At 41.6% G+C, this 24,943-nt stretch overlaps 1 protein-coding gene across 1 annotated transcript in view; it reads right to left on the bottom strand.

Annotated features, from left to right (window-relative positions):
- Positions 1 to 436: 436 nt before the first annotated feature.
- The window catches only part of LOC124038132 (regulator of microtubule dynamics protein 2-like), a 56,464-nt gene continuing 31,957 nt past the window's right edge, over positions 437 to 24,943 (bottom strand). Inside the window, 6 exon segments of the mRNA XM_046353624.1 lie at positions 437 to 2,542; positions 2,660 to 2,740; positions 3,118 to 3,171; positions 7,301 to 7,399; positions 8,618 to 8,695; positions 11,152 to 11,227. Of these exon segments, the coding sequence (XP_046209580.1) occupies positions 2,486 to 2,542; positions 2,660 to 2,740; positions 3,118 to 3,171; positions 7,301 to 7,399; positions 8,618 to 8,695; positions 11,152 to 11,227 (445 nt within the window). The 3' untranslated portion in view covers positions 437 to 2,485.

Here is a 24,943-nt window from a genome sequence, read left to right on the forward strand (position 1 = left end):
GATTTCTTTTGAGTTGTTATAATACTGAATAGTGTTCCTTCGGGAGGTAGCTATTTAGAGTGAGTCTGTGCCATGGCAATACCCTAAAACATGACCAGACTAGAGGGAAGTAGGCCTGAATTTGATCCAGTGACAAATTCCAAATGGCTCTGGCACAAACTGTAGTCTGCACAAAAAGGGGAAGGGGAGCGGGCCTTACAAAAAAACAACACTTTACCGATGACAGTCAGGTCAGAACTTGCTTACATACCTTGCTTTTCCATTGCCTTTGGACTGAGAGAATGGTAAATATTTGGTTGATAATATAATGAAAATATCCCCATTACATATGAATAAAGTAAAAATAGTTGTGTGTATGAATTGCAGCAGCAGCAACATAATCTCACACAAGCATGCACATAAACAGTAGGCACATACTCAGAACTTGGGGCACATATCAAGATTGCACATATTTATTGACTAATGGCAGACTCAAATACCATTGATCAGTGGTGTCTATATAATGTTTAATGTATTTCATTTACAATATAATTTACTTCACTGCAATGTGCACCACCCTAGATAAAACTAAAGCATACATTCATATTGCTGGAATATAGAAAAACTTATTAGGCAAAAACAAAAACAAGTACCATTCTTGTAGTTCACCTGTTGGATAAAGTACACACCAGTTAATGGTTTCCAGAAGACTAAATTATACTTAAGAGAAATAATAAAGAACCACAGATTCTTATAGCCCATGCTTTCCTCCCAGTAATCCCAAAAAGAAACCATACAAATGAAAAATACTGAAAGTATAAAAATCCATCTCACCATTTGCATTTTTTTAACACACAAAAAAAAGAATAGAACAGCATTCAAAATTCAGTAAAAGCTATCGCCTACGATATAAAATCTCTGACATGCACATTGCCCATGGACTATTAAGCGACAAGATCTAATCTCAAATGTCATTCTATGCTCAAAAATGTCCTCGAGCCAGCTGGAATGTGATGAGCAGAACCCCAACCTTGTGTGAATGTGAGGACCAAGGAGCCGTCTAGGGGTCACGTTTCATTCCCTATTTTTATTTTATTTTTATTTTACCTTTATTTAACTAGGCAAGTCAGTTAAGAACAAATTATTATTTTCAATGACGGCCTAGGAACAGTGGGTTAACTGCCTGTTCAGGGACAGAACAACAGATTTGTACCATGTCAGCTTGGGGATTCGAACTTGCAACATTTTGGTTAGCAGTCCAACACTCTAACCACTAGGCTACCCTGCCACCCCTATCAACCCCTTCATCTTAAAATGATGTGACCATGATCTCTGTCCATGCACAGGCAGTGACAGGAACACAAGACCTGGTAACCTACACTCAATGCAGGTCAAATAATGCCAAGCTTGAATCTGCAACGGCACCCTGTTCCTTATTTAGTGCATTTCATCTGACCAGAGCTTCTATTCCCTAGTATAGTGTACCTTATTAAGGAATATGGTGCCGTATAGTTACATTACAATCAGGGGGTAAAAGGGACAGAATGTCACTCGGTAGTCACAGTGCGACAGAGAGCTGTGTTTGGGTTGCACCTTTGTTTAAAACGGGTTTGTTATTGCCACTTGAATGCACTGCTAGAGACAAAACAGAAACAGAACATGGCGGGAGGGAGGGAACAACAAGTTCTGTGGGATCACTTTCACAAAACCATAGGTCTTTATTGTTGAGGAATTTGTGTCAGAATCTCTTTAAAACACACTTGTGTATGTGCAGTTCTTAGGCTAAGCCAGGGTTCCCCAACTGGCCCATCGGCCGAATTTGGTCCGCCAGTAGTTTTATTTTGACCTCAACATTTTCTGAGCAAAAATGAATACATGTTTTTATTATTGTGAATTTTCATTGTTGGACATAAAAGACTAAATACACCAGGAAATCAGCTTCAAGTCATTTTATTTTAGAAAATCTGTTCCCAAGTATTCCCACGCATAATAGAGATAATGTGATTGTATACAAATGTAAGCAAGGTTTGAAATGATTATGTTTTTGTTTTGGATATATTTGTTTGGGTTGATACAGGTGATCAATCGTATTGAAAACAACTTCAGTATAATTATTAAAATCTTCATAAAATGTATTGCCTGGTCCCCTACACTTAATTGCTGACTGTATTGATGTGAGGTGGTCGATAATGTATATCCCATTGGGACCAACACCATTGATTGATTTAGGTCCAACTGTCCCTTTTACCCACAATCTCTTTAGCGAACAGATGTCAAAGCACTATGCATTCATAAGACATCATGACATGTTTGTGATAAGTTTGTTCTCCAGAAAACTGTTCCCTAGTACGCACAGCCGATCCAGTCATCTCCAATCCCAGAGAGCACGAGGAAGATACTGTCCCAACAGTAAGACATGGATTGGCTTCCCTTCATAGTGTGTTTTCCAGTGAAGAGTATCCTGGGTTCCTCCCTTGCAATAGGATGGAGCCATTCCACAATGTCCTCAATTAACACCTAGAGCAGAGAGAAGGGTGTCCAGCTCCTTCTGTGCCTCCTCATCCTTGGGGGGGAGAGAAAGAGAAATTCATCTCTTTTTTTTAACCCCAACAATTACAAATGTGAGAAAACTAAGACTTTAGAGCACAAGCGTAAGCCAGTGACACTAGTCGGTACCTACCTCTTTGGAAATGGTTTCCATTGAAGTAGCAGCATCACACATCTTCCTGGCCTGACTTTTTTGCCCCAGGTCTCTGTAGCACTGACCAATCAAAATCACATTCCTCATCATAATCAACATCATCACTGGTGCATATAAAAAGCCATTTGATTACGGGATATAAATATATATATATATAGATTATTATAAACTGCTTGGTTTGAGCCCTGAATGCTGTTTGGCTGACAGCCGTGGTATATCAGACCGTATTCCACGGGTATGACAAAACATTTATTTGTACTGCTCTAATTGCATTGATAACCAGTTTATAATAGCAATAAGGCATCTTGGGGGTTTGTTGTGTCGTGCCTAAGAACAACCCTTAGCTGTGGTATATTGGCCATATACCACACCTACAGATGCCTTATTGCCTAAATATAAGATGCACACATAACAAGAACAATGGCAGTCCAACGTACCTTGGCTAAAAACACATAGTTTAATTTGGAGTACTTGGGACTGATCTCCTCCACCTGTGGAAAATTATGCAAATATAAGTTAAACTTGAAAACACTGCACATGCTTAGAATCAACTCTTCCTCGAGTTAAGCTTCCCGAGGATGGGAAAAAAATGGATTCTCCTTGTCCAGAATCTCTATAATGTGTCAGCCCTAACGGGATCCATCCCTGATTCCAGTATGAAGCGGAGGTGATTTGGAATCAAACTCTCGTGAAAAGGTAGCCCAGTCTGAGACTTGGAGGCACAAACGTCATCCCTCGGACGCGACGATGACGAAGTTAAGTGTTACCATAAAGCTAGAAAACCCGGTTGTAATTCTTCCATTGGACCTGCACCAAAACCACACCACTGACAGTTTATGTTCTTAAATGCATCAAATCAGTCCAGGACAGGTATGATGTTGGTACAGGATTTGGGCAAATGAGTGCAACTGAACATAGAACTTGCTCAGCACACGCAATCATAGACAGGACTAACCATAGCATTGTTGTACCTCTAGCAATTGATATGTAGACACGAATGAATGTCTATGTACTGTATATTTCACTTGACTCAACCTTTTATTCTGACCCTATGTAGCCTTAGCATTAAGCATACAGTGAAAAGAGTACTACGGCAACACCTGGGCACTAGCCACTGTTTGTGCACTTGGCTGTTGCGGCACATGTTGCATAACTCAGCAGGATGTGTTTATTGAAGCTAGACAGCCTCTACCAGAGTCCTTGCGGCCAGGAGCAACAAGTTACAACAGAGACCACTTAAATCAAATTGATGGGTGAGATACATAAGACAGGAGGAAGAGGCATGCAGCAGGCCAGGAGCGATTTCATTTCTCTTTATATAAACATGTGAAAAGTGTGAACACAGATTACGCCTCTTTAAATACTTGGGGTTTGGTCTTTAAATCTGGGTGCAGAAGCGACCGCTGGGCAAATTCTGATTTAACACAAAACAAATAGGCTGCTGTGTGCTACATGTTTTAATGGTTTGGAGAGAGAGCATGAAAGACAGTAGAGCCTATGGCTTTGCAAGATAAGTTAAAGCAACTAAGAAAGACTGTCTGATTATAACAGGCTAAAGTACACAATGCAGAACTATAAAAGTAACAGAAACATTGTACCCATCCACATTCAGAACCAGTTGTTTGGGTAAATGAGACATGTACTGGTGAAGTTACATTTGCAAGGCCTGATACGCTTTACGCCATCAAACACACGTCATATAGCACGACGATTCCGCCTGCACTGATCTGTCTCGTATCTCGCAAAGGTTAATGGGATAGATCAAAAGAAGTCCGGCTCAATGGGCTGTCATAACATTGGAAAATACTGTATTGCATAGGTGACTTTGCCAAATGAACCCAATTTCACCGTCAAAAAGTCAGAATGAATAATCTCAGCAAAAATAGAAACGTCCTCTCAATGTCAACTGCGTTTATTTTCAACAAACTTAACATGTGTAAATATTTGTATGAACACAACAAGATTCAACAACTGAGACATAAACTGAGCAAGTTCCACAGACATGTGGCTAACAGAACTGGAATAATGTGTCCCTGAATAAAGGGTGGGTCAAAATAAGTAACAGTCAGTATCTGGTGTGGCCACCAGCTGCATTAAGTACTGCAGTGCATCTCCTCCTCATGGACTGCACCAGATTTGCCAGTTCTTGCTGTGAGATGTTACCCCACTCTTCCACCAAGGCACTAACCCTCACCCTCCGATCTAACAGGTCCCAGACGTGCTCAATAGGATTGAGATCCGGGTCGAGCAGTATGGCTGGTGGCATTGTCATGCTGGAGGGTCATGTCAGGATGAGCCTGCAGGAAGGGTACCACATGAGGGAGGAGGGTGTCTTCCCTGTAACGCACAGCGTTTAGATTGCCTGCAATGACAACAAGCACAATCTGATGATGCTGTGACACACTGCCTCAGACCAGGACGGACCCTCTACCTCCAAATCGATCCCGCTCCAGGGTACAGGCCTCGGTGTAAAGCCCATTCCTTCGACGATAAACGTGAATCTGACCATCACCAATGGTGAGACACAACCGCGACTCGTCAGTGAAGAGCACTTTTTGTCAGTCCTGTCTGGTCCAGCGACAGTGGGTTTGTGCCCATAGACGACGTTGTTGCCGGTGATGTCTGGTGAGGACCTGCCTTACAACAGGCCTACAAGTCCTCAGTCCAGCCTCTCTCAGCCTATTGTGGACAGTCTGAGCACCGATGGAGGGATTGTGCGTTCCTGGTGTAACTCGGGCAGTTGTTGTTGCCATCCTGTACCTGTCCCGCAGGTGTGATGTTCAGATGTACCGATCCTGTGCAGGTGTTGTTACACGTGGTCTGCCACTGCAAGGACGATCAGCTGTCCGTCCTGTCTCCCTGTAGCACTGTCTTAGGCGTCTCACAGTATGGACATTTATTGCACTGGCCACATCTGCAGTCCTCATGCCTCCTTGCAGCATGCCTAAGGCACGTTCACGCAGATGAGCAGGGACCCTGTGCATCTTTCTTTTGGTGTTTTTCAGAGTGAGTAGAAAGGCCTCTTTAGTGTAATACGTTTTCATAACTGTGACCTTAATTGCCTATCGTCTGTAAAGCTGTTAGTGTCTTAATGATCGTTCCACAGGTGCATGTTCATTAATTGTTTATGGTTCATTGAACGAGCATGGGAAACAGTGTTTAAACCCTTGAAGATACAATGAAGATCTGTGAAGTTATTTGGATTTTTACGAATTATCTTTGAAAGACAGGGTCCTGAAAAAGGGACGTTTCTTTTTTTGCTGAGTTGTTAAGCTAAAACGATAAATCAGGTAATTTACTTTTTTTCTTAGTTGCTCAATTTTTACATCTAGCTAAGAAGTTTGTTGCTTGAAGGAGCAGTAATTCCGGAATTTGACAATGTGCACGACAACTAACTTAATCTAGTGCACACACTCAATGCTGAACACCAAATGCTTCCTCCATAAGATAGCTAACTAGCAAGCTACTCTAGCAATATTATTTCATCACAATGAGTGGACTTGATTTATTAGGATCCCCATAAGCCGATACTAACGGCGACATCTTACTGGGGTCCGACACATAATGAAAAAGACATTGCAGACAAAATATTGTACAATTTACATACATTTAAAAACATTAACACGTAGTGTGTATGTTTATCTGTCAGTTACGCATGTGTCAGTACATACACACAAGAAGTAGGTCACATAGGGGAGAGGCGTTGTGCCGTGAGGTGTTTCTTTATTTGTGTTTTGAAACCAGGTTTGCTGTTCAGTTGCGCTACATAAGATGGAAGGGAGTTCCATCCACTCATGGCTCTGTATAATACTGTACGTTTCCTTGAATTTGTTCTGGACCTGGAGACAGTGAAAAGACTCCCGGTGTCATGTCTGGTGGGGTGTGTCAGTGCTGTGTGTGTGTCAGTGCTGTGTGTAAGTTGACTATGTAAACAAGTTGGAATTTCCAAAACATTAATTTTCCTTATAAAAGAATTAGAATAAGTCTTTACTCAACTCTTGGTCAAGAGAGACTGGCATGCATCGTATTAATATTAGAATGAAAAGCAAGACGTGCCACTCTGTTTTTGGGCCAGCTTGCAGCTTAACTTGGTCTTTCTTTGCAGCTCTTGACCCTATGGCTGGACAATAATCAGGATAAGCTCAAACTAGAGCCTGCAGGACCTGCATTGTGGAGTGTGGTGTCAAAAAAGCAGAGCATCCCTTTATTACGGACATACCTCTCCTCGTCTTTACAACCACTGAATCAATATGTTTGGACCGTGACAGTTTACAATCTAAGGTAACGCCAAGTGATTTAGTCGCCTCAACTTGTTCAACAGCAACACCATTCATTAACAGATTCAGCTGAGGTCTAGAACTTAGGGAATGACTTGTACCAAATACAAGATATTCTGGACGAGTTTTGAAGAAGCAGCTAGCTGCTGCGAGTCAGTGCAGTAAACCTCCAGTCAGCTGCTGCTGAGCTCAGCTGATCCAGACATTAGTAGGAATCGCGGAGAAGCATACTGATCTACGGACTGATTTTTGATAATGGTTTAGGGAAGAGCAATCAATACATACTGTGTCAAACGCTTGTGCTCGACACTGCACTCCATGGTAGCGTGGAGAATAACAATACCTTGAGGAAGTTCTTCAGACCATCTTGGACCGTGGCATTCGGAGGCTCTCCAAACAATGTAGCAGCAACTTTCCTTTCAATCCACGACAGCTGAGCCACCTGAACAGAACCAATGTATAAAGCCGTTTCAGAACATGGCAAATCAGATAAGCATTTCAACATGGTGGGTAAAGTAGAATTTCAACATGGTGGGTAAAGTAGAATTTCAACATGGTGGGTAAAGTAGAATTTCAACATGGTGGGTAAAAGTAGCATTTAAACATGGTGGGTAAAGTAGCATTTAAATCTGTGCTCGTAGTATTTACAATGCATTCGATAAGCATTCAGACCCCTTGACTTTTTACACATTTTGTTACGTAACAGCCTTATTTAAAAAAATATTCAATTACTTGTTTTCCTCATCAATCTACACACAATACCTGATAATGACAAAGCCAAAACAGAAATACCTTATTTATGTACACTACCGTTCAAAAGTTTGGGGTCACTTAGAAATGTCCTTGTTTTTGAAAGAAATGTACATTTCATATCCATTAAAATAACAACAAATTGATCAGAAATAAAGTGTAGACATTGTCAATGTTGTAAATGACTGTTGTATGTGGAAACGGCAGATTTTTAATGGAATATCTACGTACATAGGAGTACAGAGGCCCACTATCAGCAACCATCACTCCTGTGTTCTAACGGCACGTTGTGTTAGCTAATCCAAGTTTATAATTTTAAAAGGCTAATTGATCATTAGAAAGCCCTTTTGCGATTATGTCTGCACAGCTGGATTAAATCAACAAAAGAATTCACACCCATTTACACACAATACCCCATAATAAGAAAGCAAATGTATTAAGTATTCAACACAAGTTAATACTTTGTAGAAGCACTTTTGGCAGCATTAACATCTGAGTCTTTCTGGGTCTCTAAGAGTATTGCACGCATGGATTGTGCAACATTTCCCCATTATTATTTTCAAAATTCTTCAAGCTCTGTCAAATTGGTTGTTGATCATTTTCGAGACAATCATTTCAGGTCTTGCCATAGATTTTCAAGTAGATTTAAATAAAAATGGGAACTCTGACAATGTTTTGCAGAAGAAAGTAATATGAGCAAAAGGGTATATGGAGGTTGTGTGTGTGTGTGTGTGTGTGTGTGTGTGTGTGTGTGTGTGTATGTGTGTGTGTGTGTGTGTGTGTTGACCACCGCCATTGTTCTATAGGCTTATGACGCCCGTTTACTTTTCTAAACTGACCCCTTTTCAGGGAGTGTATTCTTCACTGTATGGTTGACTTGGGTTAGAGTGTGTGTGTGTGTGTCACATACAGCATAGCACCAGCGGCCGAGCAGGTAGTAAGACATAGGATCTTGTGGTTTCAGCTCAATGGCCTTATCCAAATGATCCTGTGAGGAAGAGAGGGAGGAAACAGAAGAGTACAGCATTCATTCATTAGACCAGACATTCTCCTATGACCTGATCGGCCCTTCTCCACGTACCCAACCACCCACAACTATTTCACAAATCTCACACACACACACACACACACACACACACACACACACACACACACACACACACACACACACACACACACACACACACACACACACACACACACACACACACACACACACACACACACACACACACACACACACACACACACACACACACACACACACACACACACACACACACACACTTACATGAATGTATAAAAGCTCCTGTTTGTCATGCAACCCTCTCCTTTTCCCCTCCCCCTGTTCCATTTCCACTCTATCGCAAAATCAGTCTCTTTCGCTCTCTCTCCCCTCTTGCTCACTTGGTCTCCCTCCCCCTCTCTCTTTCTCTCCCCCTCTCCATACACTGCACGTTCTTCATGTCCGCCCCCTCTCCCTCCACACCGTTCAAGGCTTTGCAGGTAAACAGAGTTTGTGAAGCAACTCACAGATAAGATAAATACTGCGTGTGGTTGTCCCAGTCTCTGCTGTTATGCAACCATTACATCTGAGAGTTAGTAAGGGGAGTTTCCTGCCAATAAGGCTAAGACATGTATAGCAGTCAGTGTATAGAGGCGCTGTCCACAACTGTGTGTATAGGAACACTTTTTACGTTTCATTTGAACAACACCTGACCTAAATAACACAGAGGGTGATTCTGGCTGTCAACTTGTGGTGATGGGAGGACCCTCTAGACACAGATAGGACTCAACACTGATAGACACAGACTACAGGGGAGGTTCTGGAAAAGTACAAGCCCTGACCTCAGTTACTCTCTCTTATTATGATTAATTCCACCAATCAATCTGTGTGCCTGCTATCACCTCAGGTGCTACTAATGTACAATGCCGTCAGAAAGTTTTCATACCCCTCGACTTACTCCACATCTTGTTGTGTTACAGCCTGAATTCAACATGGATTCAATATTAATATTTGTTCACCAATTTACACACAATACCCCATCATGACAAAGTGAAAACATGTTTTTTATTATTATTTTTGCACATTTCTTGAAAATGAAATACAGACATATCTCATTTACATAAGTATTCACACCCCTGTGTCAATACATATTAGAATCAACTTAGGCAGTGGGTAACAGCTGTGAGTCTTTCTGGGTAAGTCTCTAAGAGCTTTGCACACCTGGATTGTACAATATTACAATTCTTCAAGCTCTGTCAAGTTATTTTATTTTTTATAATTAAAACATACAATATTCTTGCAGTGAAGTCGCAAGTACATCACATTAGTCATCTAATAGCCTCCCATCCAGAGCAACACACAGAAGCAACCAGGATCAACGCCCTGCTCAAGGGCACGTCGACAGATCTCCCACCAGCCCTTCCAAGACCCCCCCCCCCCCCCACACAGTTCCTCAAGAGCTGCCCCTCAACCATCCAAGACCCCCCCACGAAAAAATGAATAAAATGTTCTGTCAAGCCAGTTGTTGATCATTGCTAGACAGCCATTTTCAAGTCTTGCCATAGATTTAAGTCAAAACTGCAAACAGGATGCATGTTTGGAAATATGTTTATTCGGTACAGGCTTCCTTCTTTTACTCTGTTATTTAGGTTAGTATTGTTGAATAACTACAATGTTTATCCATCTTCAGTTTTATCATATCACAGCCATTAGCTCTAACTGTTTTAAAGTCACCATTGGGCCTCATGGTGAAATCCCTGAGCGGTTTCCTTCCTCTCCAGAAAATGAGTTTGGAAGGACACCTGTACGTTTATAGTGACTGGGTGTATTGATACACCATCCAGTGTAATTAATAACTTTACCATGCTCAATGGGAAATTCAATGTCTGCTTTTTTTAAATGTATTTATTATCTACCAATAGGTGCCCTTCTTTGCGAGGCGCTGGAAAACTACTCTGGTCTTTGTGCTTGAATCTGTGTTTGAAATTCAGTGCTCGACTGAGGGACCTTACAGAAAATTGTATGTGTGGGGTACAGAGATGAGGTAGTCATTCAAAAATCAGGCAACTTATGTGACTTGTTAAGCACATTTTTTACCCCTAAAGCTTATTTGCCATAACAAGGGGTTTGAATTGTTATCAACTCCAGACATTTCAGCTTTTCATTTTGAATGAATTCGTAAAAACGTAAACAAACATAATTCCACTCTGACATTATGGGGTATCGTGTGTAGGCCAGTGACACAAAATCTTAATGTAATCCAAATTAAATTCAGGCTGTAATACAAGAGCACGTGGAAAAAGTCAAGGGGTGTGAATACTTTCTGAAGGCACAGTAGGTAAGGTCTGACATGGTTCAAGTACACAAAACAAACACTTGGAAATCGGTGACCACATGAAAATATAGCTTTGTGTAGACGGTGTCAGAAAATCACTTACTTTGAAGATGTAGCCATTCTTTATCCTGTTCTGCACAGTCTCATACTCTGTCATGATGCCACACATTATGGCGTACCTAGACAATAGGGATGTGCGCGGTTATTCAAACATCCGAACAGAGGTTAGTAATTCAAATACTTGTGTGAGTAGGCTATTCATTTTTGCGAGGCCAAAAAACTATAGGCCTAATACTGAAAAGGCTTTTTCTAAATGTGACATTGTTGCATACTACAAGGATAATGTACCATATTTCTAATTATTAAATTAATAAAACAACAAACTTTTTAATGTAGTTTTTATGAGGTGTGCCCCATAAAAAGACTGGCAGTTGTGTGTAGCTTGTTGCCTATGTTGGCCAATCAAAGCGGAAAAGAGGCTCAATGTGTAGCAAGTGCAGTGAGCGTTCACTAACGCAATGCAAGACGTAATAAAATGACAGAATTAAAAGGTTTGCAAAATGAGAAGGAGTAGGCATAGGCTAAAACGAGCAACAAACAGGAAACGTTAGTTGTTTTATCTGAATGGGGTTGGGGAGATGGCACTGCATGTAGCTTCAATTAGCCTAGCTAGCTATAGTTGGCTAGCTAGCTTCTCTAGGCTACTACAGTCAAGACAGGTACTATTATGAGATGATAAATAACATTGTCACTGCTACAAGTTAGCTAGTCTTGGCTGTAGCCGAATTGGCTTGACTACTGTTACTTTGTCTGGTTCTCTCCCCCTCTGTCTGTTAGCTCCCATCTCTCACACACAGCCCACTCCTGCAGCAATAAAGCGCCAGCCTATGTCCCTCGCGCAGCAGTGCTCAGGTATAAAAAAAATATATAAAAAAATACAATAAATAAATATATATATATATTGGTAATAAAAAAACATGTATTTTGAATATTTGGATATCCGACACAAAACAAAAAAGATACTATTCGAATAGTGAAATTATTTCAAACCCCAATCCCTACTAGAGACAAATAATTGAGAGAAGTGTTCAAAACATTTTGCTTTGTAAATTTGTCATGCCAATAAATGCCTTTTGAATTTGAAAGAAACAGATCACGGAGAGATGGCTATAAAGAAGAGACAGGTGGGAGAGAGAGAGAGAGAGAGAGAGAGAGAGAGAAATATTGAGGAGGGTTTGAATAGGGGTCCTTCAGTTCAGTCTTAATAATAAAAACTACAATACTATATGTTGAAATGTTAACTAATTCGATAAAGCACACCCAGGCAACTTTCTCCAACAGGAGTCAGGCATGATGCAGAGTAGGGAGGTGTTGGGGTGGTTGCCTGACTTACACCACTCATTTCCTGGATCACTAGCCACATCTCAACCCAGAAGGCGCTGGAAGCCAACAACACTCATGTCACGTCCTGACCATAGAGAGCCCTTATTTTCTATGGTAGAGTAGGTCAGGGGGTTTACGTCTAGTTTATTATTTCTATGTGGGGTTCTAGTACTGTTTTTCTATGTTGGTGATTTTGTATGATTCCCAAATAAAGGCAGCAGGTAATCGTTGTCTCTAATTGAGGATCATATTTAAGTAGCATTTTTCTCTATTGTGTTTTGTGGGATATTGTTTATGGGTAGTTGTATGTCAGCATTCCATTGTCGTCACGTTTCGTTATTCTTTATTGTTTTGTGTTTCACTAAATAAAGATGTGGAACCCAGATCACGCTGCGCCTTGGTCCGTCTCTACAAACAAACGTGACAACTCAACCTCCCAGACAAGCTCCTCACTAAACAACTTGGAGGAGAGATAAGATATGCAGCTCTGCCTCTTTTCTCTTGTTCTCACTCCCAATTAAAGCTACAGTCTAAGCTTTTGGAAGCTGTTCAACAGTCATTTAAATTATAGATGTGTACCCAGTGTATGGCGTCAAAATATGGTTCAAGCGATCACTTGGACGTCATGGATTGTCAGTCTAAAACAAGTGGAGGGGCTGGTGTTCTGTTTTCAGAATCCCAGAATGTGGCTTTATTATACAGGGAACAAGGAAGAGGCTAAATGAAACAGTTCGGTCCGTACAGTGGAAGACTGTGGAGTAAAAACCGTCTGTAGCCTGAGGCTGTGGGTTTGGAGAGAAGAAGAATGAGGTGATCACCTCTCTTTCACCGCAAGGCTCTAATCCTGCTGGTACTCACAGCGGGACACAAACACTACAAAGGATCAAGGGGATGAAAAGGTCACCTGACAGTGAAGAGGGTGGTACTGATGGTAGATGGGGATGTGTGTGTGTGTATGTGTGTTAGTGAGCGGTGTCTGGTAGCCTGTGAAAGCCTTTTTTGGCAGGCCATGAAATAGAGACTCTCTCTTGCTGGGCTTTAATCCGATGAAATCATGCAAGCATAGCGTACTACTTAACCGGATTGCAACTCCCAACGAAAACAGTGAAAAACTTACCGGGTTATCTAGTGTGTTGTGCCAACTGCCAATGTTAAATTATGTTGCCTGATTAGCAGGAAACTAGAAGGATTTTGTGTATGATCTGTGTAAGTACCAATATAATATGCTCCATGTGATTTATACATGTACGGTGCATTCAGAAAGTATTCAGATCCCTTGACTTTCAACATTGTTACTTTACAGCCTTATTCTAAAATTGATTTAAAGAAATACCCCATAATGAAAGCAAAAGCAGGTTTTTAGAAATGTTTGCAAATTCATTACAAATAAAAACAGAAAAAACATATAGTATTCAGACCCTTTGCTATGAGACTCGAAACGGAGGTCAGGTGCATCCTGTTTCCATTGATCATCCTTGAGATGTTTCTACAACCTGATTGGAGTTCACCTGTGGTAAATTCAATTAATTGGACATGATTTGAAAAGGCACACACCTGTCTACATAAGGTCCCACAGTTGACAGTGCATGTCAGAGCAAAAACCAAGCCATTAGGTGGAAGGAATTGTCCGTAAAGCTCAGAGACAGGTTTGTGTCAAGGCACAGATCTGGCGAAGGGTAGAACACAGCGGCCTCCATCATTCTTAAACGGAAGAAGTTTGGAACCACCAAGACTCGTCCTAGAGCTGGCGGCCCGGCCAAACTAAGCAATCGGGGGGGCATTGGTCAGGGAGGTGACCAAGAACCTGATGGTCACGTCTGGATGAAACCTGGCACCATCCCTACGGTGAAGCATGGTGGTGGCAGCATCATGCTGTAGAGATGTTTTTCAGCATCAGGGACTGGGAGACTAGTCAGGATCGAGGGAAAGATGAATAGAGCAATGTACAGAGAGATCCTTGATGAAAACCTGATCCAGAGCACTCAGGACACAGCCAAAACAACACAGGAGTGGCTTCGGGACAAGTCTGAATGTCCTTGATTGGCACAGCCAGAGCCTGGACTTGAGCCCGATCAAACATCTCTGGAGAGACCTGAAAATAGCTGTCCAACATGACAGAGATTGAGAGGATCTGCAGAGAAGAATGGGAGATACTCCCCAAATACAGGTGTGCCAAGCTTGTAGTGTCATACCCAAGAAGACTCGAGGCTGTAATCTCTGCCAAAGGTGATTCAACAATGGACTGAGTAAAGGGTCTGAATACTTATGTAAATGTGATATCCATTTAAAAAAAATTAGATTTGCACATTCTTTGAAAAACCTGTTTTTGCTTTGCCATTATGGGTGTTGTGTGTAGATTGATGAAGGAAAAAAACAAATGTATTAATTCTAGAATGAGGCTGTAACGTAACAAAATGTGGAAAAAGTCAAGGGGTCTGAATACTTTCTGAATGCACTGTACGTGCTATATGTGTTTGGCCTATAAAGCCACCTATTAAAATAAGACAAAGAGAAGTCAAGTGCCACCCACACCACACTCAAGAGAACCTTTGTCTATTCTCTTCCAAAGCATTGGTGGGCAAGTTGTATATAACTGTAACAAAAAGGTGCTTGTTTAGGTTCTAATGGCAGTGCAAGGTGCGGCCACACCACTACTGGTTGGAGCTCGATGAGTGGGGAGCTCCACAAATACCACAGGAGCAGAGATCCTATCTGCAGCTTTTAGCCGACTGGTTTCCAATGAAAACATTCTGCTGTGTGATTATGAGCTTTAGCAAATTCTGCATCACCGACTGGCTAGCTACCTCTTATGAAGAAACACGTCAGTGGATTGATGATACCTGGGTTGTTCCGACTTCCAACATGGTGTGAACTATTACATGTAACTGGAATTGAATGAACAGTGACCACAGCTGGACTAAGTGAGACCATTAAAAATAATGGCCTGATGATTCCAGTTGCACTGGCCCTCCTCCAACTATTAAGGTTAGGGGATGTAAAGAAGTCTGACAGTTAGTATGACAGTGTCTAGGGAACCACCTGGGAAACACCTTTCAGAGCCAACTTAACCCATTTATAACACATTCAACAAGCAATACATTTAGCGTTTCATAACGATTTGTCAATAACTGCAAGTTGATGTAGTGAGAGTGAATAAAAAGCCTGCAAGGAGCAGTGTGTAACCGCCTAGAATAAACCATTCAGAGAAAATTATAGCTTTAGTAGAAATGTACACAAGCAATTGTCAGGAGTGCAAATACAGTAGGGAAAAAATCTTGTCCAAGTTTATTGGTCACGTACATCCATTTGTAGATGTTAGTGCAGGTGCAGCGAAATGCTTGTGTTTCTTGCTCTAACAGTGCAGTAATAACTAGCAAAAAAGAATCAAACAATACACTGGTGATGTGCGGGTTGACTCATAACCTGCAGTTCCTGTGGTTATATCCGCGGGGCGGATGAATTTAGGGTCATAAAATATTGTGTGGATGAATGTACCATTGTTGTGAAATGTATAGCTAGCTATAGGCTACATTGAGGTTTTTCTTTCATTATTTAAGCTATTTGTCATTAGTGCGTAGGCTAAGCCAAAGCTTACGTGCAGCAAATAGACGAGACGGCAATCGCCAAACGCTTTTGGGAATGGGCAGAAAAAGTTACCTGCGATTCACAGATGCAAAAAGGACAATGTGTCTGTGGTATTAAGTTTATTTCAATAAGAGAAAAGCTGTGAAATAGACAGTTAGAAATAAAGAGAAAGGAAAAGTATTGTTTGGGAAAGATTTGGTGAAGTTGTAAAAGAGGATGATAGCAGCTTTGCCATGTGGGATGATTGTGAAGCACTATACACATTTTACAGTCACAAGACAGGGACTTCAAATAGATTTATGGCACATCCAGGGAACAGTAGCTTACTGTTCAGATGGTTAAATGGAAACTGAAATCTGGGCACTGACTGTAGGTCCTTAATCTCTATATCCTTCATATTAACTCCTGTTTAAGCATCTCTTTCAGTAAAATGATACACCAAATGATTGCACATATTTCAAGCATGAACAAGAGTGGGAAAAAAACAGTTCTTTCTTTCAGCGTCTTGAGAGAATGTAAATGCAATTAGATACCATCAGCAGAGGCCCTATTTTTAATCAGCACCATAAAGCTGATATTTTGATATTCTGATATATTGTATTTTTCAAACACAAAATATGCATCCATATATTGGGCCATTTTCACAGCTTTCAATTTCCTTACAACCGGTCAAACTGATGTAATTTGGAAATTATGTAGAGAAAATATTTCAACTTTTTTGTTGTTGCATTTTCTCTGCGAAAGAAGTAGAAATGACAGAACTTTACTTTTGTCAACTAAATTAAAGCATTCATTCAATTGATTTATGACATTCTGGTGAACAAGAGTTCATTTAGTCTTCTCGCGCAACATACAATGACAGAAAAGAAACAGCATGTATCTAATGACAGCGGAGTTAACTTAGAAACAGGATAACAAAATCTCGGAAATTATAAGCAGAAACCTAAACTACATCTAAATGACGCAACAGAGAAAGAAGAAAAGAAAATCATTCAGCCGTTTTTGACTGTAGCCTACAGCGCATGTTCTATATTAGCAGGTTAGGGTCGGGTGCGGGCCTCAGATTTTCACATTAAGGCGGAAGGTTGCAGATGGGTTATTAGCAATTGCGGGCTGGTGCAGGTGAACAAACAGCACCACAACAATACATGCAAAAACAATAAAACATCAAAAGTAAATATATTAAGACATATCAAAATGAGCAATGCCAGAGACCGGAACATAAATACATATACATATAATGTAGACAGTGCACAAAATATTTGGAACACCGTCCTAATATTGAGTTGTACCCCCCACCCCACGATTACCCTCAGAAGAGCCTCAATTCATCAGGGAATGGACTCTAGACGGTGTCGAAAGCATTCCATAGGGATGCTGGCCGATGTTGATTCCAATGATTCCCACAGATGTGTCAAGTTGGCTGGATGTCTTTTGGGTGGTGGACAATTCTTGATACACACGGGAAACTACCATATCCCATTCAAAAGGCACTTACATATTTTGTCTTGCCCATTCAACCTCTGAATGGCACACATTCAGTGCATTTGAAACGTATTCAGACTGCTTGATTTTTTCAACATTTTGTTACGTTAAAGCCTTATTCTAAAATGCATTGGATACCACGAAATTGGGGAGAAAAAGTTGCTTTTTTAATCACAATTACATAAGTATTCACACCCTTTACCAAGTACTTTGTTGAAGCACCTTTGGCAGCCTTGAGTCTTCTTCGGTATGACGCTGCAAGCTTAGCACACCTGTATTTGGGGAGTTTCTCCCATTCTTCTTTGAAGATCCTCTCAAGCTCTGTCAGGTTGGATGGGAAGTACCACTGCACAGCTATTTTCATGTTTCTCCGGAGATGTTCGATCGGGTTCAACTCCAGACTCAAGGACATGGAGACTTGAGACTTGTCCCGAAGCCACTCCTGCGTTATCTTGGTTGTGTGCTGAGGGTCATTCCTTTAGTGCCTTGTTGCACATTGTGTATTATGTATTCTTTTCACTCTGTCATTTTGTTCATAATTGTAGAGTCACTACAATGTTGTTGATCCATCCTCAGTTTTCTCCCATCACAGCCATTGAACTCTATAGCCGTTTTAAACTTGACCATGCTTAAAGAGATTAAATGTCTGATCTGTTACTTCAAAAAACTCCCTAGTCTTTGTACTATAGTTTAATCTGTGCTTGAAATTCAATACTTGACTGAGGGACTGTACGTACATATACTGCATGACCAAAAGTATGTCGACACCTTCTTGTCAAACATTTCATTCCAAAATCATGGGCATTAATAGGTAGTTGGTCCCCCCCCCCTTCGCTGCTCTAACAGCCTCCACTCATCAGGCATGGCTTTCCACTAGATGTTGGAACATTGCTGTGGGGGTTTGCTTCCATTCAGCCAAAAGAGCTTTAGTGAGGTCGGGCACTGATGTTGGGCAATTAGGTGTTCCAATTCATCCCAATGGTGATTGATGGAGTTGAGGTCAGGGCTCTGTGCAGGCCAGTCACGTTCCACACCGACTTTGACAAACCATCTCTGTATGGACCTGGCTCTGTGCACAGGGACATTGTCATGCTGAAACAGGAAAGGGCCTTCCCCAAACTGTTGCCACAAAGATGGAAGCAAAATGTCACGCCCTGACCTTAGAGATCCTTATTATTCTCTATGTTTGGTTAGGTCAGGGTGTGACTCGGGTGGGAAAGTCTGTTTGCTATTTCTTTGTTTTTGGCCGAGTGTGGTTCCCAATCAGAGGCAGCTGTCTATCGTTGTCGCTGATTGGGGATCATATATAAGTTTTAATTTTCCTTTTGGGTTTTGTGGGTCTTGTTTTCTGTTTAGTGTTTCTGTCTGACAGAACTGTGCACTTTCGTTTTCACGTTTGTAATTTTGTTTCAGTGTTTTTTGAAATAAAAGAATCATGAACACTTTCCACGCTGCACTTTGGGTCCACTCTTCCTACCACCAACGAGAGTTGTTACAGAAGATCCCACCAAAAACAGACCAAGCAGCGTGGCCAGGAGTGGACATGGGAAGAAATCCTGGATGGAGAAGGACCCTGGACAAGGGCCGGAGAGTATCGCCGTCCAAGGGGGCAGATGGAGGCAGGGAGAGCGGAACGGCGACGATACGAGGAGTTAGATCAACCTCGACGCAAGCACGAGAGGCAGCCCACACAGGGAGATTGGCGGAGTCAGGGTTTAGACCTGAGCTAACTCCCCGTGCTTACCGTGGGGAGCGTGTGACCGGTCAGGCACCGTGTTATGCGGTGACGTGCACAGTGTCTTCAGTGCACATTCACAGCCCGGTGCGCTCTGTTCCAGCTCCCCACATTTGCCGTGCTAGAATGGGCATCCAGCCAGGACGGATGGTGCCGGCTCAGCGGTCATGGTCTCCAGTGCGTCTCCTCGGCCCAGGATATCCTGCGCCAGCGCAACGCACGGTATCACCAGTTCGCCAGCACAACCCAGTGCGGCCCGTGCCAGCTCCCCGCACGTGCCGTGCTACAGGGCTACTCAGCTAGGACGTGTTGTGCCAGCTCTACGCTCCAGACCTCCAGTGCGCCTCCACGGCACAGTATATCCTGCGCCGGCTCTACGCACTATGCCTCCAGTGCGCCTTCATAGCCCAGTGTGTCCTGTGCCAGCTCTCCACACTCACCGAGCTAAAGTGGGTATCCAGCCAGGACGCGTTGTGGCAGCTCCACGCACCAGGCTTCCAGTACGTCTCCTCAGTCCGGTGAGACCTGTTCCAGCTCCACGTACGAAGCCTCCAGTCATGATCCATGGCCCAAAGCCTCCAGTGATGATCCATGGCCCGAAGCCTCCAGTGATGATCCATGGCCCGAAGCCTCCAGTGATGATCCATGGCCCGAAGCCTCCAGTGATGATCCATGGCCCGAAGCCTCCAGTGATGATCCATGGCACGAAGCCTCCAGTGATGATCCATGGCACGAAGCCTCCAGTGATGATCCATGATCCTAGGCGTTTCCACTTTACAATAACAGCACTTACAGTTGACCGGGGCAGTTCTAGCAAGGCAGAAATAGACTTGTTGAAAAGATGGCTTCCTATGAAGGTGCCAAGGTGAAAATCGTAAGGCTCTTCAGTAATGCCATTTTATAGCCAATGTTCGTCTCTGGAGATTACATGGCTGTGTGCTCGATTTTATACACTTGTCAGTCAATGGCGTGGCTGAAATAGACAAATCCACTAATTTGAAGGGGTGTCCACATACTTTTATTTATACACAGTACATTCAGAAAGTATTCAGACCCCTTCCCTTTTTCCACATTTTGTTAAGTTAAAGCCTTATTATAAATGGATTACATTTTAAACAATTTCTCAATCTACACACAATACACAATCTACACCCTATAATGACAAAGCAAAAAACTGTTTTTAGAAATGTTAACAAAAAAAAAACATACCTTATTAACATAAATATTCAGAGCCTTTGCTATGAGACTCGAAATTGAGCTCAGGTGCATCCTGTTTCCATTGATCATCCTTGAGATGTTTCTACAACTTGATTAGAGTCCACCTGTCGTAAATGAAATTGATTGGACATGATTTGGAAAGGCACACACCTGTCTATATAAGGTCCCACAGCTGACAGTGTATGTCGGAGCAAAAACCAAGCCATGTAGGTTTACATTATTGTCGTCTGGCTCTAATCACAGTGGATACAAAGTAAATGTGATCTATACAAGCCCTGTTTTTACGAAACCTGTTATGCTCATCTTCAAGTAAACCTGAGTCAACCTGTTGTTTAAGATACAAGAGAATAACTTGTAGACTGCTAATAAGGCTGACACCTCTGTAATTTAATGGAACCTGTGGATCATTCTTTGATGACTTTGGGATTGGTTTAATGATAGACATGTACCAAGTTGAAGGGACGATACCATTTTCAAAACAGCTCCTCCATTCCTGTTGCTTTTGTCGTTTCTGCTTTATCAACAGCATTCAGGAATGAGTTTGAGGTGTATCGAGCCCTATACTTCTCAATTTTCAACCCATTCTTTAAGTTGGGTCATTTCATCATCTAACACAGATGGTATATTGTTGCCTGAAAATAGGTTAGCAAAAATATTTCCTAGTTATTTAATACACAATTCTTCTTATGTTCGAGTTGATTCAGACGCACAAATATCATACCTCCAAGACATGTTAACCTCTCACCATTACAATAACAGAGGAGGTTAGCATTTTGGGGGGTTATGATATTTGTGCGTCTATCTTTCTCACTCATCATTATTCACTCATCATTTTTTTATTTTTTTATTTCACCTTTATTTAACCAGGTAGGCCAGTTGAGAACAAGTTCTCATTTGCAACTGCGTCCTGGCCAAGATAAAGCAAAGCAGTGTGACACAGACAACAACACAGAGTTACACATGGAGTAAACAAACAAGCCAATAACACAATAAACAAGTAAATGACACAGTAGAAAAAAGAAAGTCTATATACTGCATGTGCAAAAGGCCTGAGGAGGTAGGCAATAAATAGGCCATAGGAGCGAATATTTACAATTTAGCAGATTAACACTGGAGTGATAAATGAGTAGATGATGTGCAAGTACAGATACTGGTGTGCAAAAGAGCAGAAAAGTAAATAAAATGAAAACAGTATGGTGATGAGGTAGGTAGATTGGGTGGGCTATTTACAGATGGACTATGTACAGCTGCAGCTCTGAGTGGTTTCCTTCCTCTGCGGCAACTGAGTTAGGATGGAAGCCTGTATTTTTGTAGTGACTGGGTTAAAGTTGGTGAAGGAAATAAAAGTCTCCAACTTCAGCGATTTTTGCAATTCGTTCCAGTCACTGGCAGCAGAGAACTGGAAGGAAAGGCGGCCAAATGAGGTGATTGCTTTGGGGATGATCAGTGAGATATACCTGCTGGAACGTGTGCTACAGGTGGGTGTTGTTATCGTGACCAGTTAACTGAGATAAGGCAGAGCTTTACCTAGCATAGACTTATAGGTGACCTGGAGCCAGTGGGTCTGGCGACAAATAGGTAGCGAGGGCCAGCCGACTAGAGCAAACAGGTCGCAGTGGTGGGTGGTATAAGGTGATTTGGTAACAAAACGGATGGCACTGTGATAGACTGCATCCAGTTTGCTGAGTAGAGGATTGGAAGCTATTTTGTAGATGGCATCGCCGAAGTCGAGGATCGCTAGGATAGTCAGTTTTACTAGGGTAGGGCATTCAGGATTATCCGTAATCTTGGTAGCATCCACATTAATGTAGAAGTGTTTAAAAACATTTTTATTTACAATAAAAGTGACTCCAAAAGGACACAATACATTATTTAACATGAATTTCTATTGGGCACAAAACAAATTGGAAATAACCCTCAAGAACAGCAAATGCATCCAACAAATATGTAGAGTCACAAGCTTGATATCGTCATTTCGTGCTACGAATATGGGACCAAATACTACACTTTTGATTACTTTAATACACAAGTGAATTTGTCCCAATACTTTTGGACTATGTACAAAACGTGCTGCAATTTCTAAACGGTTCAACCGATATGGATGTAAATACCCAAAAATGAAAGCTGGCAGTCTGCACTTAAACTGTTATTGTATAAATCTCAAATCGAAAGTGCTGGAGTACAGAGCCAAAACAACAAATGTGTCACTGTCCCAATATTTTGAGCTCACTGTATGCCTTCACATTTTGTGTTACAGCCAGAATTCAAAATTGATTAACTATATTTTTTGTCTCACCAATCGACACACAATACCCCATAACGACAAAGTGAAAACATGTTCTAAGACATATTTGCAAATTTATTGAAAATGAAATACAGAAATATCTCATCTACATAAGTATTCACACTCCTGAGTCAATACATGTTAGAATCACCTTTGGCAGCGATTATAGCTGTAAGTCTTTCTGGATAAGTCTATTAGCTTTGCACACCTGGATTGTACAATATTTGCACATTATTCTTTAAATTATTCAAGCCCTGTTTCAAGTTGGTTGTTGATTATTGCTAAACAGCCATTTTCAAGTTCCGATTTAAGTCAAAACTGGAACTAGGCCACTCAGAAACATTCAATGTCATCTTGGTTAACAACTCTAGTGTATAATTGTCCTGCTGAAAGGTGTCTCCAAGTGTTTGTTGGAAAGCAGACTGAACCAGGTTTCTTTCTAGGATTTTGCCCTTTGCTTAGCTCTATTCCATGTATTTTTATCCCCCCCAAAATCCCTAGTTCTTGCCGATGACAAGCATACTAATAACACGATGAAGCCACCATGATTGAAAATATTAAGAGTGGTCCTCAATGAGTTTGCCCCAAACATAACACTTTGTATTAAGGACATGAAGTTAATTTCTTTGCCACATTTTGCAGTTTTACTATTGTGCCTTATTGCAAACAGGATGCATGTTTTGGAATATTTGTATTCTGTACAGGCTTTCTTCATTTCACTCTGTCATTTAGGTTAGTGTTGTGGAGTAACTACAATGTTGATCCATCCTCAGTTCTCTCATAGCACAGCCATTAAAATAACTGTTTTAAAGTCACCATTGGCCTCATGGTGAAATCTCTGAGTGGTTTCCTTCCTCTGTGGCAACTGAGTTAGGATGGAAGCCTGTATTTTTGTAGTGACTGGGTTATTGCTACACCACCCAAAGTGTAATTCAGGCTGTAACAACAAAATGTGTAAAACGTCAAGGGGTGTGAATACTTTCTGAAGTCACTGTTGGTTATCATCAAGATTAGTTCACACAGACAATCTCCTGCCATGGCCTTGTGTGCTTTGGCAGCATAACGAGGACACACACAATATTAAATCAATATGTAGTACCTGAGAATTTTCCTGAGTGGTTCCTTTTTAATCAGTAGAGTGATGATTGGCCCTGTCCTATTTTACCTGGCAGGGATTGCAAGGCACTCTAAAACTAGATGCTTGTAAGGACATCATTCCAACCACACACTGCAGCCCAAGAAGGCATGAGTCACTGTTCTAGGGACAGCTGCAGGGCTACTCTGTTACTCACCCAAAACCAGAGGCTTCTGAACATCTGTCATGGGCAAGTCCTATTGCAAGTTTCAGGCCTTGTACTAACTAAAGATATTCATTGGATATAAATTTATCCATGACTGATTCACACACCAGTTGAGTGGGTCGTAAATAGTATTGCTCGAGTCCTAGGTGTGTGCCGTTCAAAGGGTGGTTCTGATCACAGTTCTATTCCTCTATTCCTACTGTACATGACCATCTCTCCCCATACCAGGACGTGTTTACTGGGGGGGCCAAAGTCCAGGTCCCTCCGTGTTTCAGTTAGTTTTCTTCCATTTGGTGCCTAACAAACAACCTTGAATCTGGGATAAAGCTCGAGGGACACACAGCTGTTAAATGGAGAGGAAAGCCTTCCATAAATCTATAGCTGTGATCGACAAAAAATTATCTTGGTCGACCGAAAGTCGTCAGTTCTTTCAAACAATCGATTGGTCGACATTTTTCTATATATTGACACACCCTATGCGTTTTAATAAAATCAACTACATATGCATTGAGCTTGTCTGATGATTTAAGCGCACTCTTTGATGAAATAAGACATAATACTCATGAGGGAGCTACAGTGTCTTGCGAAAGTATTCACCCCCTTGGCGTTTTCCTATTTTGTTGCCTTACAACCTGGAGGGTCGGGGGGGGTTGTATCATTTGATTTACATAACATGCCCCCTACTTTGACGGTGCAAAAATATATATATTTTTTTATTGTGAAACAAACAAGAAATAAGACCCCCCCCCAAAAATAAACTTGAGTGTGCATAACTACTCACCCCCCCAAAGTCAATACTTTGCACTTTTTGCCGCAATTACAACTGCAAGTCTCTTGGGGTATGTCTCTATAAGCTTCGCATATCTAGCCACTGGGATTTTTGCCCATTCTTCAAGGCAAAACT

This window comes from Oncorhynchus gorbuscha, linkage group LG06, assembly GCF_021184085.1.
Source record: "Oncorhynchus gorbuscha isolate QuinsamMale2020 ecotype Even-year linkage group LG06, OgorEven_v1.0, whole genome shotgun sequence".
Lineage (NCBI taxonomy): Eukaryota > Metazoa > Chordata > Actinopteri > Salmoniformes > Salmonidae > Oncorhynchus > Oncorhynchus gorbuscha.